Source organism: Carettochelys insculpta, chromosome 2 (genome assembly GCF_033958435.1).
Source record: "Carettochelys insculpta isolate YL-2023 chromosome 2, ASM3395843v1, whole genome shotgun sequence".
Classification (NCBI taxonomy): domain Eukaryota; kingdom Metazoa; phylum Chordata; order Testudines; family Carettochelyidae; genus Carettochelys; species Carettochelys insculpta.
Window position 1 is genome coordinate 81,870,039 of NC_134138.1, and position 12,889 is coordinate 81,882,927.

General features: G+C 39.0%; 1 protein-coding gene across 2 annotated transcripts in view; it reads left to right on the forward strand.

The window, feature by feature from the left end:
• NOL4 (nucleolar protein 4) overlaps window positions 1-12,889 on the forward strand; it is a 275,179-nt gene that overhangs the window by 226,193 nt on the left and 36,097 nt on the right. The window contains exon 9 of one of the 2 annotated variants that reach the window (XM_074985807.1): window positions 5,374-5,487. The exons of the other annotated variant lie outside the window; for it this stretch is intronic. Coding sequence (XP_074841908.1) covers window positions 5,374-5,487 — 114 coding nt within the window. The remainder of the gene's footprint in view (window positions 1-5,373; window positions 5,488-12,889) is intronic. 2 annotated transcript variants of the gene reach the window in all.

Consider the following 12,889-nt stretch of genomic DNA (forward strand, 5'->3'; position numbering starts at 1 on the left):
TAGCCAATTTTTATGAAACAGGACCAAGCTTTTAAAGTTTCAAGTTAGTAAAGAATCAGCCATCTTGCAGCACTTTTCCATTGACCAATTAGTTAAATATGCTATTGATATACATTTTTGAATGCCAGATCCAAATCTCATTACGGTAAAGGCAGATATTCTATTGCTTTCAAATTGTTTTAAATTAGGCCCATAGTTCTTCAACCATCAATGTTACAGAGCAATGCCATCAGCTTATTTAATATTATACAATAAAATCTACAAATCCTGCTGCCAGTATTTAGTAAGTTTTCTACAAATGGGGCAGTGAGGGTACATGACTGTGAAGCGATAGCATATGGGCATCTTCATGCTAGTGCCAACCGCTGTTCTGGATCTGGATGAAATACTCATCCCCTTACACTTGCGTAACATGATGATGAATGGGATGATTTTGTGCTCATATAATGAAATCATCACTGCTGCTTTAAATACAGATACTTGTTTAGACAGAAGCATATTGAAGCTACCTCTGACTTTCCCAGGATGTGACCTGAAAATGAAGCAATATATTGACAATTTAATTAGGAAGAGGGAACATTTTCCTGCTACCCCAATAACAGAAGTGGGCCACAAGTGTTCCACCAACAGAACTTTTCTAGGTATAATCCTTCTGCAAGATGTATTTGGGGACTTATGTGCAGTTCAGCAGCCTGTTTAATACTCCTTACTGGTATAAGCGTTATCGTTTATGAATGCACTGGAAACGCAGCTTCAAATCCTGCAGGAGGGGCTTGGCTCTTAGTGTCTCTGAGGTTGGTAAATCAAGTTCCCCTAAGGATATGTCTAGACTATGCAGAATAGCGACCCAGTCAGGGTAGATATTCTGGAGTTTGATTTTGTGTGCCTGGCAGAGAAGCATGAAATTGAACTATTTTGGGTTGGCAGTTGACTCCTGTACTCCTCAATATTTCGAGTTTCTCACGTTGACCTCCCTCTGTGAAGACGGCCAGGTAAGTCAATTGCAAATAAGTCAGTTCTAGCTGTACAATTGCTGTAGCAAAAACTGTATATCTACAATTGACTTACCTGCCTGGTGTAGACCTGCCCTAAGCCTAGAACATGAGTGGCATTTGAAGAAACCCTTAAAAACCAAGATCCCTTCTAAGCAGATGCCAAAGACCCAATCTTGTGATCTTTTGTGTAAGGACAAGGAGGTAGTCCTTTTGTCCTTGGCCAAAATTTACTTACCTCACCTGCTATGTTACATTTTGAGCAGAAATTGGCTGTTGCCCTCAATGGTGTATAGATGAAAGGCACTGTGGTAGAACCTCATGTGGAACTGCCGTAGGAAATCAGATAACAGCTTCCAAAAAAAAATACTCTACAATATAATAGCATGTTAAACATAAAATACTAAAATAGAAAAGGCAAGCTGTTTAAAATATGACAAGATACAGAAACTGTTTTTGTGCTTGTTTCATTTAACTTAAGATGTTAAAAGCAGCATTTTAAAGTTTCAAAGTTGCATTAAGTCAATATTCAGATGTAAACTTTTGAAAAGAACAAACATAACATTTTGTTTAGAGTTATGAATGTTTCAGAGTTACAAACAAACTTTATGGGCTTGTCTACACTACCACCTTCCTTGGAAGGAAGGATGGTAATAAGGGTGTTGGGAGTTTACTAATGAAGTGCTGCCATGCATAGGCAGCCCTTCAGTAAGCAAATTGCACTCCCAGCGGCAAACTCCAAAGTTTTAAACTTTGAAGTACGAGCACGCATCTAGCGGTGGCTTACCCATCAGTACTTCGAAGTGTCGGGGCAACTTCGAAGTCCCCTTACTGCTCAAAAGATGCTAGACACGTGCCTTATGCATGGCAGCACTTTATTAGTAAACTCCCAACATCCTAATTACCATCCTTCCTTCAAAGGAAGGTGGTAGGATAGACACAGCCTATGTTGCAAGTGATCATAACTCTGAGGTTCTCTTGTATAGACCAGGGGTGGCCAATAAGCGGACCCAGGGTAGATGCATTTTGCCAGGGTTAGCCCTGGTTGGGCCTCCAGATGTGGTGTTTACCTGTGCATCTACAGGTAGGGCTGCTTGCGACTCCAGTTGGCTGCAGTTCACAATTCCCAGCCAATGAGAGCTATGGGAAGCAGCACAGATTGGGCCAGCTCTTTTTGCTGCTCCCATCGGCCACAAGTGTCCAATCATGGCTAATAGGAGCTGCAAGTGGCTGCAACTGTGGATGTGCAGGTAAATAACAAGTACAGCAGCCTATCGGGCTACCCCTGGAGAATTACTCACCCTTAATATATACATATGAAAAATCCTAGTATTATTTTAGTTATATGAGTGTCTCTTTCCATTTTCCAAATGAACAAATGTTATGTGGTGGGCAGAGGTATAGTAGGTTCATTTCAAGGGTCAATCTACCAAACTGTTTTTAAGATCAACTTCCAGTTTTCTCCACTGATATTCTATTTACCTCTTAAAATTACTGGAAAATAAAAAAGGAGGATACAGATACTGTCTCTTGCCTCCCTTCCATGTTCTATATTTTCTTTGTTTTTTTGAAGCAGTTTGTCTTACTTAATACCACAGGAATCAAAACTGAGTGTTCTATAGTGGTGCAGAAAAAATTAGAGACCTACTTCTCTGTCATTTTACGTTTGTGTAATTCCAGTGGATTTTTTCCTGATTTATTCCATTGTTAAGTGTAAAAAGTGTAAAGAGAACCAAACCCTGGCTGTGAGTCAAGGAAGGAGTTATTATATATGAAACAGCAATGTATGTACATTATCTTCTACCAGTAACAAATAACAAAGGGCTTGATGTTGTCAGTGAATCGATCTCAAAGTAAGATATTACTCAACCTGACTAAAAGCAGCAAAATTTGCGCCTAAATTAGCCTCTTGAACAGCCCCCTGTATGATGTAATATTTTTGTTTCTGAGATAATTCAGACTTAAGCTGAATTTTCCTGCTATGTTTGCCCCACTTTGTCCTTCACACTAGTGTACCAAGAGTCATGCATAGCAAGCAGGATAAAAGACAAGGATTTAATAGCACATCTTGGAAGAAGTAGATGTTCTCTTTCTGTTCTCCCATGACCACCCTGTTCTCTGATAAAAAGGTTTCCTCTGACTCTCCAGATGATAAATACCAGACTCTGTATTTTAGTTAATAAGATATTATTTCCACTTTCTGGATATGTGAAGATCACTTGGCTGGTTTATATTACTGGTGGCCAAAACACTGTTTTACAAATGATTCAGTGAACCGTTTCCTCTGTTCGAACATAATCTCCAAGAGTGTGGATTCATTTTAATATCGGGTTGGACATATAATTTTCTGGCACATTTATTTGCTGATAGGGTTGTACATGGACTCTAACTAAAGATTTGACCTGGAGGAATTTGTTAGATATTAACTCTTAGTTTCTGGTACTGTGGAAATCAGGTTTGCCATAGTGTGACAGTTTCCATATTGTCTGCCAGACTTCTTACTCAGTATACCTTCAGGAGCTCATAAAACAATGGTATTAATGGTGAGGACCAGCCACCTAATACATAGGAGGGTATAACATGAAAGTAGCGTGGCCAAGTTAAGCAACGGTGTGCTCTGAGTAATCTAACAATGCCATAAGACAAAATTAGTGCTACAGCTCTACCTCAGTTAAAATATCTCTCTCTAATAAGGCCACTGCCTTGAACTAGAATGCTGAGGAACACATCTGCATGTGTTGTAATATTGAAATTGTTTGATAGTTCATGACATCATGATTTAACATCAGAGACACAAGTCTCATCTTAAACTTGATTTTCTTTCATACATGAGAATTCATTGTTTATGTTGAATAACAAGTTTTTTAACTTGATTTTGGACTGGCATGTCAGAATGCGTGTTCTATTACAGGATAACAACTAATTTGTCCATTATTCATATGTGTTTTTCACCACCAGAGCACCATTGTGTTCAATGGATTTCACTCTTCGTTTACTCTGGTGTAGGTGTGAAGAGAATGTATGTGTTCACCCATTCCATCTCTGCAAAGATAGGCTATATTCTACCCATTACTGGAGGGACAATATCAGATAGTAAATTGATACCACATGTGAAAGTACAGTTTGCCAAAGCTAAGAAATATGACATGTTACTTTTTTTCTATTAGTTAAATATAAAGGCTTGGTAACAGATTGATCATAGTTTTGCTATATTGTTCAAAGAACCTGTTCTGAGTTTATCTGGGAAATGCCTGAAAATGCTATAAAATATATGCTTCTGTTACACAGTGATATTTTATAGCTGGTACATATTTATTCTGTTGAATAAAATTTGATGAAATTTTATAGAGAGTAAATGCTGAGCCCTTTACTTGGGAGGAAGGGGAGTTATATTAACTTAAACAAGAGGATGTGCTCTGATATGTTTTAGCCCCCAAAATGTGCGTGTATCCATAACTGTGTGATTGGCATCATCCTCATATGGCTTATTTTCTTGAAAGTTCTGATCTCTGTAGCTTAATTAAGAAGCAATGTTGAGATATTCATGATGGGCTTCACCTTTCAGCGACATAATTTTTTGCATACAATTACAGAGATAAGAACACAAACAGTCTGTGATTGTCCTTATTTAATTATTGTAGAAGGTCTTAAGCATTTCACAGCCAGCTGTAGAGCTAATAAAACTTTAGGAATCGCTTGATTTATATGCAATTTAGATGTAAAATATGTAAATTCTGTAAAACTAGTAATGTGAGTTTTCCAGAATTTATCTGGAATCATGAAAGCTATGTAAATTGATAGTAGCCTGACATGTGACTATGTCAAAATACGTATACATTTTTCTAAAAAATCATGTTTATAACATAACTCGTTGCGGCAACAATGTAAATGTTCATGGCATTCCATATGGACTGCTCTGAAATGTTCTGACAGTCGGCTATGTTTGAGTGATATTTCGACTCCGTCTTTTTTTTTTTTACGAGTTTAAAAACAGTGCTCATCTCTGTCATATGCTGTATGTGATAAAAGCCTTTTCCATTTTCTTAGCAAGAATCAGACAGACAGAATGCTGCTGGAACCCAGAGAATATGCTGCTGTCTGTTCAAAATGCAGCCTAATGAGCAAGACTAAATGTAATGGACAATAGAGCTGTGGGAAAAGAGAGTGCTTGTGATGGATCTGTGCAGAACAACTGCAGCTTTAACCTCTAACTAGTCTTCATTTTTCATCTTTACAATTTCCATTTCCCCTTTTTGTTGATATAAATTACATTTCAATGAATGGACCCTCCTGCCTATGTGACAATGATCTGATAAGGAAACAGCAGGACTGGTTATTATCCTAATAATAATTTTTTGGTCTTTTTTTTTCTCTTTCTTAGTCACGACCTATTCCCTCACACCTTACTTCAGCAGTAGCAGAGAGTATCCTGGCTTCAGCCTGTGAGAGCGAAAGCAGAAATGCTGCAAAAAGAATGCGGTTGGATAGACAGCAGGTACTGTTGTTCGGGGTCTACCACATCTGTACTGACAATGAAGTGAATGAGGGTAATTTACATAGTGCATTGCACGGAGGGGTGGTACATCTTATATTTACTGTTCATAAAAATAATTCAATGTCTATGGATTTTATGTTTTAAATAAATGCATGAAAAAGCCTTGTAACTGCATTGTGTAGGTGTTTAGAAATGGATTGAGCATATTTAGCATGAAAGGATAGATAAAGAGATTATTGTACATCTATGTGTCAGAATTGTGTACTTATTGTGTTGGGTGTGCATACTTAATGTACAGTACATGCATAAAATATATAATTATATTTTATGTATGTGTAATCTTCCTCACTGTGTGAATTTGTAAATATAATGAAGGGTGAAAACAGCTATTTGGTTTTAGTAGAAAGGTTACTGAGATAATTTCCCAGACTACTGTATTGTCAGTTCTTTTTTAAATCTATGTTTTAAAATTCATATAAATATTTATTTTATTTCCATGCTGATGTAATTCTGTATCTAATATAATATGTAATAGAATTTTAACTATTTTATATTTTTTTTTTTTTGCTGGAAACAGCATGCTTCCTTTTCAATTTCTTACAGTCAAAGTAGCAGCCTGTCTTAGATTTTCCTTATTTAATTACTCCAAAATGTTGGTGAAGGTCTGACCCTTTTATTTAAAAAAAAAAGTTTGGTTTATTTCATCTGATCATGATACTGTAATGTAAAAGCCCAAAGACGTCACAAGTATAATGAAACTTGACTTAAATTCATGTCCGTTAAACTTTTTCTTTGTTTGCACATTTTTCAAATAGATAGACCTTTTGTCATTATCTGCTTTCTGTAACCTTTCTTCCTAGCCTTTCTCAGACCAGCCCACACTTACGGTTATCCTTAGAATGCTGATAGCTGAGAGTGCATATTGCTATCTCTTTTTTGCTGATGTATTTTCTCTTTTATGACATTTTAATTAAAACTATGGATGTACCTTAATCTCTACTGGTTACAGGTAGGTAAAGAACATCTAATATTAAGCGCTGATTAGTTTAGTGGCTGTTATGTAGATTTTGAAGTTTTTATATTCTGTTATTCGCTCTCTGAGAAGCAACAGAGCTGCAGAATCATTGTGCTTAGCTCACAAGAAGAGGGAAAGCCTTATGTTAACAGCAGATATTTTGGTCGCTCTGATAGTCTCCAAAGGGAGAGTTGTCCTGACTGTTCCTCTGTGATTGCAAAGATGGTGTCAGGTCAAATCAGGGAGACAAAGAAATTGACAGTGAAGTAAAATAGAACCCTTGGGACTCCTCCAGAATGTGAAAGATTGACTGAAATCGAAGCACTTTAGATGGCAGCCTAATTGAGTATCACTGAGGCATTCTTGGTTTGGATAAATCCTCTCACCTGCAAGTTCTGTCCACATTAATCTTTTTCATTAAAAAGTTCATGTTAAGTGCACAAAGCTGCCTGCACAGAAGATACGTTGGATTCTTGAGTCTTTCAGCTTCCTCACTCTTTTTTGGCAGTAGGGGTTTGTAGCACTACAGAGACAATTGTAAGTACTTACAGAATGCCATAACTATATACTTTTTCATTCTAAAGTTTCACAATTTTGTTTAACATGTGAGCAGATTCACTTGAGTCTTATGCCTGTTTGCTCAAGCATAGGCTCTGCCAGACATCCCAGCAGTGGAGCCTGTACAGGGATGATGTTGCAGTGGTGAAAAAAAACTGTAGAATCGGTTATGCCAGGAGAACCATAGCAATGCACAGCAATTAAGCAGTCCTGCAGAAGTTTGGAAACTGTGTCTAGTGAGCATACACATTCAGCTCCTCCTTCATTGTTTCAGGCCTTAAGATCCTAGAATTAAATCAGTTCTCCATTTGTGCAAAACCCAATGGAGATAAGTGGTGGTATCAATATTGATCTTCCAAAGGAGTCAGACTCACCTGGGAAGCAAGGTGTAGTGTGCATCCTGCTGCAACCTTTTCAGAATATGGCCTATCTATCTATCTATCATATGTATGAGGTATAGGATGGAATTAATGGATTAACCAATCAGATTCCTTTTCAAACCAAAGGAAGTTAGGCATGCCCACTGACAGGGGTGTGGGGGAGACAAAGGGGCAATTAGCCTATTCTGGCAGTGATGGAAGCAGCCAGAGCTCCAGGCCCCTTTGAAATGCCATGGCAGTGCTGCTCCAGCTGCCTGCGGCCATAAGAAGGATGGGACACCAGGGCGGAGGGCTGACTGTTCTTAGCCCTGCCCCTTCCACTCTTGGCCCCACCCCTTCAGGGATGCAGAGCTGGCCCCAACTCCCATCTTGCCCCAGAGCCTTCAACAGCTGTTGGCACCACTTAAGTTAGGCACTTAATTTCCTTAGACTCCTAAAAAAGTCTAGCAGTAGTTATGATATATAAATCCAGCCATGCAGAAAACATGTGTCCATCTATGCTGAAAGCTGCCCAAAGCGGGTGTATTGCCTCTCAGAGTGCATAGGTTTTGCAGCTGTTGATAAGCTCTTTCAAGTTTTACAGCATTCGTTTCCCACTGTAGGGAGCCAGCTCCATGAGAAGGTGGGGAGGGTGGCAGAGACCCTTCCTTGCCTCTCCCCACATACTTTAGAGAGTCTCCTACTCTTGGTGTTATAATTGCAATCCTTGCACTCCCTGAGCCGAAAGACGGGATTGTACTGGCTCCTGCACTGGGTATATGTGGTGGTGACTTCCTAAATGCTCTTCACTCTGATCCTGCCATTCCCTCCAGCGGAATGCGTCCTGTAACAGGCTGTTGGGCGTGTGGTATGTACAGATCTCAGAAAGGAGTTTGATGTTTTAAAGTATTTTACCTTCCAAAACAAGTGTTTTTAAAAATGATTTGGTAAATGGTGCTCATCTTAACAAATGTTTTGATGAATAATCAACCCAACAACAGTTGAAGTTAATGAAAAGATGATCTAGTGCAAAAGTCAAATCAAAGGTAACCCCAAATTGTTTTCTTTTAGTTTTTTATCAGACAAGCAGAATGGTTGATGGTGCTAACTACATTCATTCCCAGATATTAAATTAGAAGGCAACAAATACAAAACATAGCATTTGATGTTCAGTGCTTTATTATATTATCCACATATAACATTTTGTCCACTAGGGATAAAAATATATCCCCAGTAGTATCCAAAAGTCATCGTAAAGATGCAAGTTCTCTTTGTTTACTCTTTAGTGTGACAGTGACAAATATTGCATTTTATGAGCAACTTCCTTGCTGTAGTCTGACAAGTGCAATGATAAATGTGGCCCTGATCCAGAAGAGCACTCAAGCCTATGCTTAACATGCAGCATGGGAGAAGCCATTGGGACTGCTTACATGCCTTGCTAGATCAAAGCTCTAAAGCCCTCATGTAAAAGTCCAATTTTTTAAATATGGTAGTAAAGATGTGCCTTTAGTGAAGCAAATATCTATTTCAAAATATGTGATTTATTAATATCAGGCTCCTAATGGGAAACCAGTTTCCACTTTAAATGTGGAGAGACCAACAACTTTCCGTAATATTACAATGTGTAACATTAAAGCATCGTCAGTTGTGGAGTTGTTTATTTCTTGAAATGAATACACACGTTTACTAGGTTATGGTAGCCTGAGCTGCTTCATAGTTTGACCATGTTAGATGTTACCTAACTGCTCTTTTTAGCTGGAGTGTATCTAGATTGCTTTGAGGTTAGGCTCGAGTGATTGGCCTGAAATAGTGCAAAGGATTTACATTTAAGAGGAATATTACCTGATTTCAGAGTATTATGATTTCAGTTTGTGTCAGCTATCCAGCAGTTAATACTTATGTTTTGTAACTACATGGATTTATCCCACTACACAGTGATAACTACCTGAAGAAAAAAGATTCTGGCCCAGGTGCTAGGGCCTAGCTGATCTGCCCAGAGCCCTGGCCAGGAAGTGGTATGCAAAAGTAGGCCAAACCTCATGTTTCTACTACTCTGGCCCTGCCTCATAATGTATATAATTGGAGATACACATCTCCTAGAGCTGGAAAGGACCTAGGGAGGTCATCTAGTCCAGTCCCCTGCCCTCTTGGCAGGATCAAGCACCATCCCTGACATCTATTTGCCCCAATCCCTAAATGGTCTCCTCAAGGATTGAGCTCGTAACCCTGGGATTAGCAGGCCAATGCGCAAACCAGTGAGCTATCCCTCCCCGAAATCAGTGTTTGGGATCAGACCCAGGTCTGAATTCTGGACAGAGCTGCTTCCAGCCTGTGTGCTGAGGACTTCCCTAATTCATGTTGACATCTAATGGCCGGAAGGGATCAAGACTACAGCTGAAAACGAGTTTAACTCTTTTTACCTTTTCCTTTTGTAACTGGGAGAGATTATGGCATCATCAGAGCAAGCCTCTGGCACTGAAGGATCATGTTTACTGGTGGGGTGATCTTCTCTGAGTCAGCATTAAACTTTTAAGAGCCATATTGCACTGCTGATGAAATGCAATGCTGAGTAGTTAAACTGAGTCAGAGGGTCTAATCTGTTTTTAAATGGAAAGTTTTGAATGAAAATTAGTACAGACAGAATAAAAACACATTTGCATGCATGGGTTCATGGCAGTGATAGTGGCTTCTTTTATTGTATGCTTCATGCTAGGACCTTAGTTAGGCCTGGGTTCATTAGACTGATAGGGAGATGTGTAATAAACCATGGAAAAAAAATGTCTGCTCAGTAAGCATATAGGCAATCTGCAGAAGAGTTGCAATGACTATGGCAGCATGAACTTGTGTGTGCACTGCCTTCTCCCTGTAGTGGTGCTGTAAGCAGAAGCTGTGCATTTGGGTTGTTGTTACTATGTCAAGACAAGGTGTGTAGCAGGACCTCGAATTCCAGCTTCTGTGCCTCACTGTGGAACTCTGTGGGGGTTTCTGAGGGAAGGTGCCTTGCGTGGAAGCCTGTGCTACATGGCTGGACTTCAGCCACAGGTGTGTTAGTGCTTCTGGGTGATCTTAAATTTTAGCTAATTCTGACTCTGCATCATTTTAGCATAGCCAATGCTGGGCTCATGGTAAAGTTATGATATGGCCTTCCCCACACCAACCCACACCTCCATAAAGGCAGCCTAGGAGCCACTTTGACATGTGGCTCCCAGTGAGAAAAGAGACCTAGGGATTGGCTACCGGGTCCTCTTCTTCCAAAGCAGAGGGGGCTAACTAGATTTTTTGTGGCTGCCAGCAAGGAGCCTTAGATCTCACATGAACTTACTAAAATATGTGTGAGTTCTTGGCTTTCAGGGGAAAGTAAGAATGGTTCTCTTCTTCCTCTGCGGAATAATGAAAGGGGAACAGAGAAATTTTCGCTTCCTTTCACACTCTCTCACTAAATTGCATATAATTTACATCTGACTCTTTTTAAAAGAGAACCTGAGGAAAATAATCATTTCAAACAGGAAAATAAGGAAATCAGAATAATATTAGAAATATCATCTTTATTGTTATTTGGACATCAATTTATATAACATTATGCACCTTTTTCGCTATTTTATTTGAGATTAATTCTTGTTGTTTTCCAATTGTGTACATTGTAGATTTTATGTCTAAAAAATGCTCACTTTTAAAGGAGGCAAAAAAGTGAGAGGAAGCTTGCCACTAAAAGGCTGTGGCCACACTTGGCTAAAACTTCAAAATGGCCATGCAAATGGCCATTTTGAAGATTACTAATGAGGCGCTGAATTGAATATTCAGTGCCTCATTAGCATTAGGACGCTTCTGGCCACAGCACTTCAAAAGCGCTGCTTTTGAAAGCGCGTGGCTCGGCATGGCTACATGGGGGTCCTTTTGAAAAGGACCCCCATGTATCCGCGCCGAGCCGCGCGCTTTCGAAAGCAGCGGTTTCGAAGTGCCCCAGCTGGAAGCGTCCCTAATGCTAATGAGGGGCTGAATATGCAGTTCAGCTCCTCATTAGTAATCTTCAAAGTGACCATTTGCATGGCCATTTCGAAGTTTTGGCCACGTGTGGCCACAGCCAAAGAGTATCTATGCTTATCCATTGGAGCTCAGATGGCTCTCATAATATTATGTGTGTAATAATATTCATGCCTATCGCTGAAGATAGTAGATCACATTGTCCCCTCATTTCAGGTTCTTGTGCACTACTCATGCAAAGTGACCTTCAAGTCAATATACCTTGATATGGAAAAGAGCACCTTAGCTCTGGGAATTTGTTAGAGGTGTAGACCAACACAATGGCTTGTACTGATCTCCCTCTGTAGTCAGGGTTAGTGTGTGAAGACAGAATACCACCAGATCTTTCTCCACTATGCCAGAAGACAGGTCCAGCACATGGACAGCCAGTATTAGGTGGTGTTTTAGAAAGTGTTTTAAATCCCCCTTTGTACTCCATTCCTCTCCCAACATTTGCCCCTTTGCCAGAACCAAGTATTTAGCTCACTATATATTCAATGCTTTTAATTTTCAGCCTGATATTAGAACAGCAAGCATTCATTATTTCATGAGAAATGATTTGATATTTTAGGTTCATTATGACTAAACAGCTATGATTTTTAAATTAGCTGAGTCCTCAGACAGTGCGCAGCTGTGAATATTGTACAGAATGCACACATTAACAAGTGTACTTCTGTCGCTTTCCTCACTTCATAAAAAACAAGTAAATGTAAAGAGTTCAGCTTCCTTTTGATATCAGAGATCAGTTCTGAGTAATAAAAATCAGACTGCTTCCTAGCCAGCCACAGCTGATGTCATCATGTACTTCCTATACAGAAACACCATAATAATACTTGGCATGCAAAAGCCAGAAGTCCAAATTAATTTAGTTTGATTTAATACAACTATTATTTATTATTGCCTATAAGGCAAATGTTAGGTAGTACAATGAAGCTGCCAGAATATGTGCATTTCTCCATATGCACATGGGAGACAATTGCTCTTCCAGGGAAGAAACCAGTTATATTCAGCTTTTATTTAATTCTTGGTATAAGATTACATACAGGAGGTAGCTTAAAGACAGCTCAGTGTGAAACTCTTCTTATCTGTCTGTAGTTTCATTTTTTCTTCAACTACCAAGGAAGTATCTATTTATCTAAGTGTTAAATCTGGTTCTGATTTAGTGACAACATTAGGATAAACTTTCATGTTACACTTCTGAACTCTGTGGAAATAATCAGTTTCTGTAATTAAAAAAAAAGTTATCTGTTAATTATTCAAACTTGTCATGGCCCTATGAGTATGACAAGTTATATTGTGCATTATTGTAACCATTACACATATTTTAAAAAATGAATCCCCTTTCCGTCCAAAAGAAACCTTTGACTTTTTTTAATGTGCCCGACAGATTATCCACTAGTAATGTCCTGGAAAACTAAAATATAATATTCAACACCCAGAAGAAGAATAC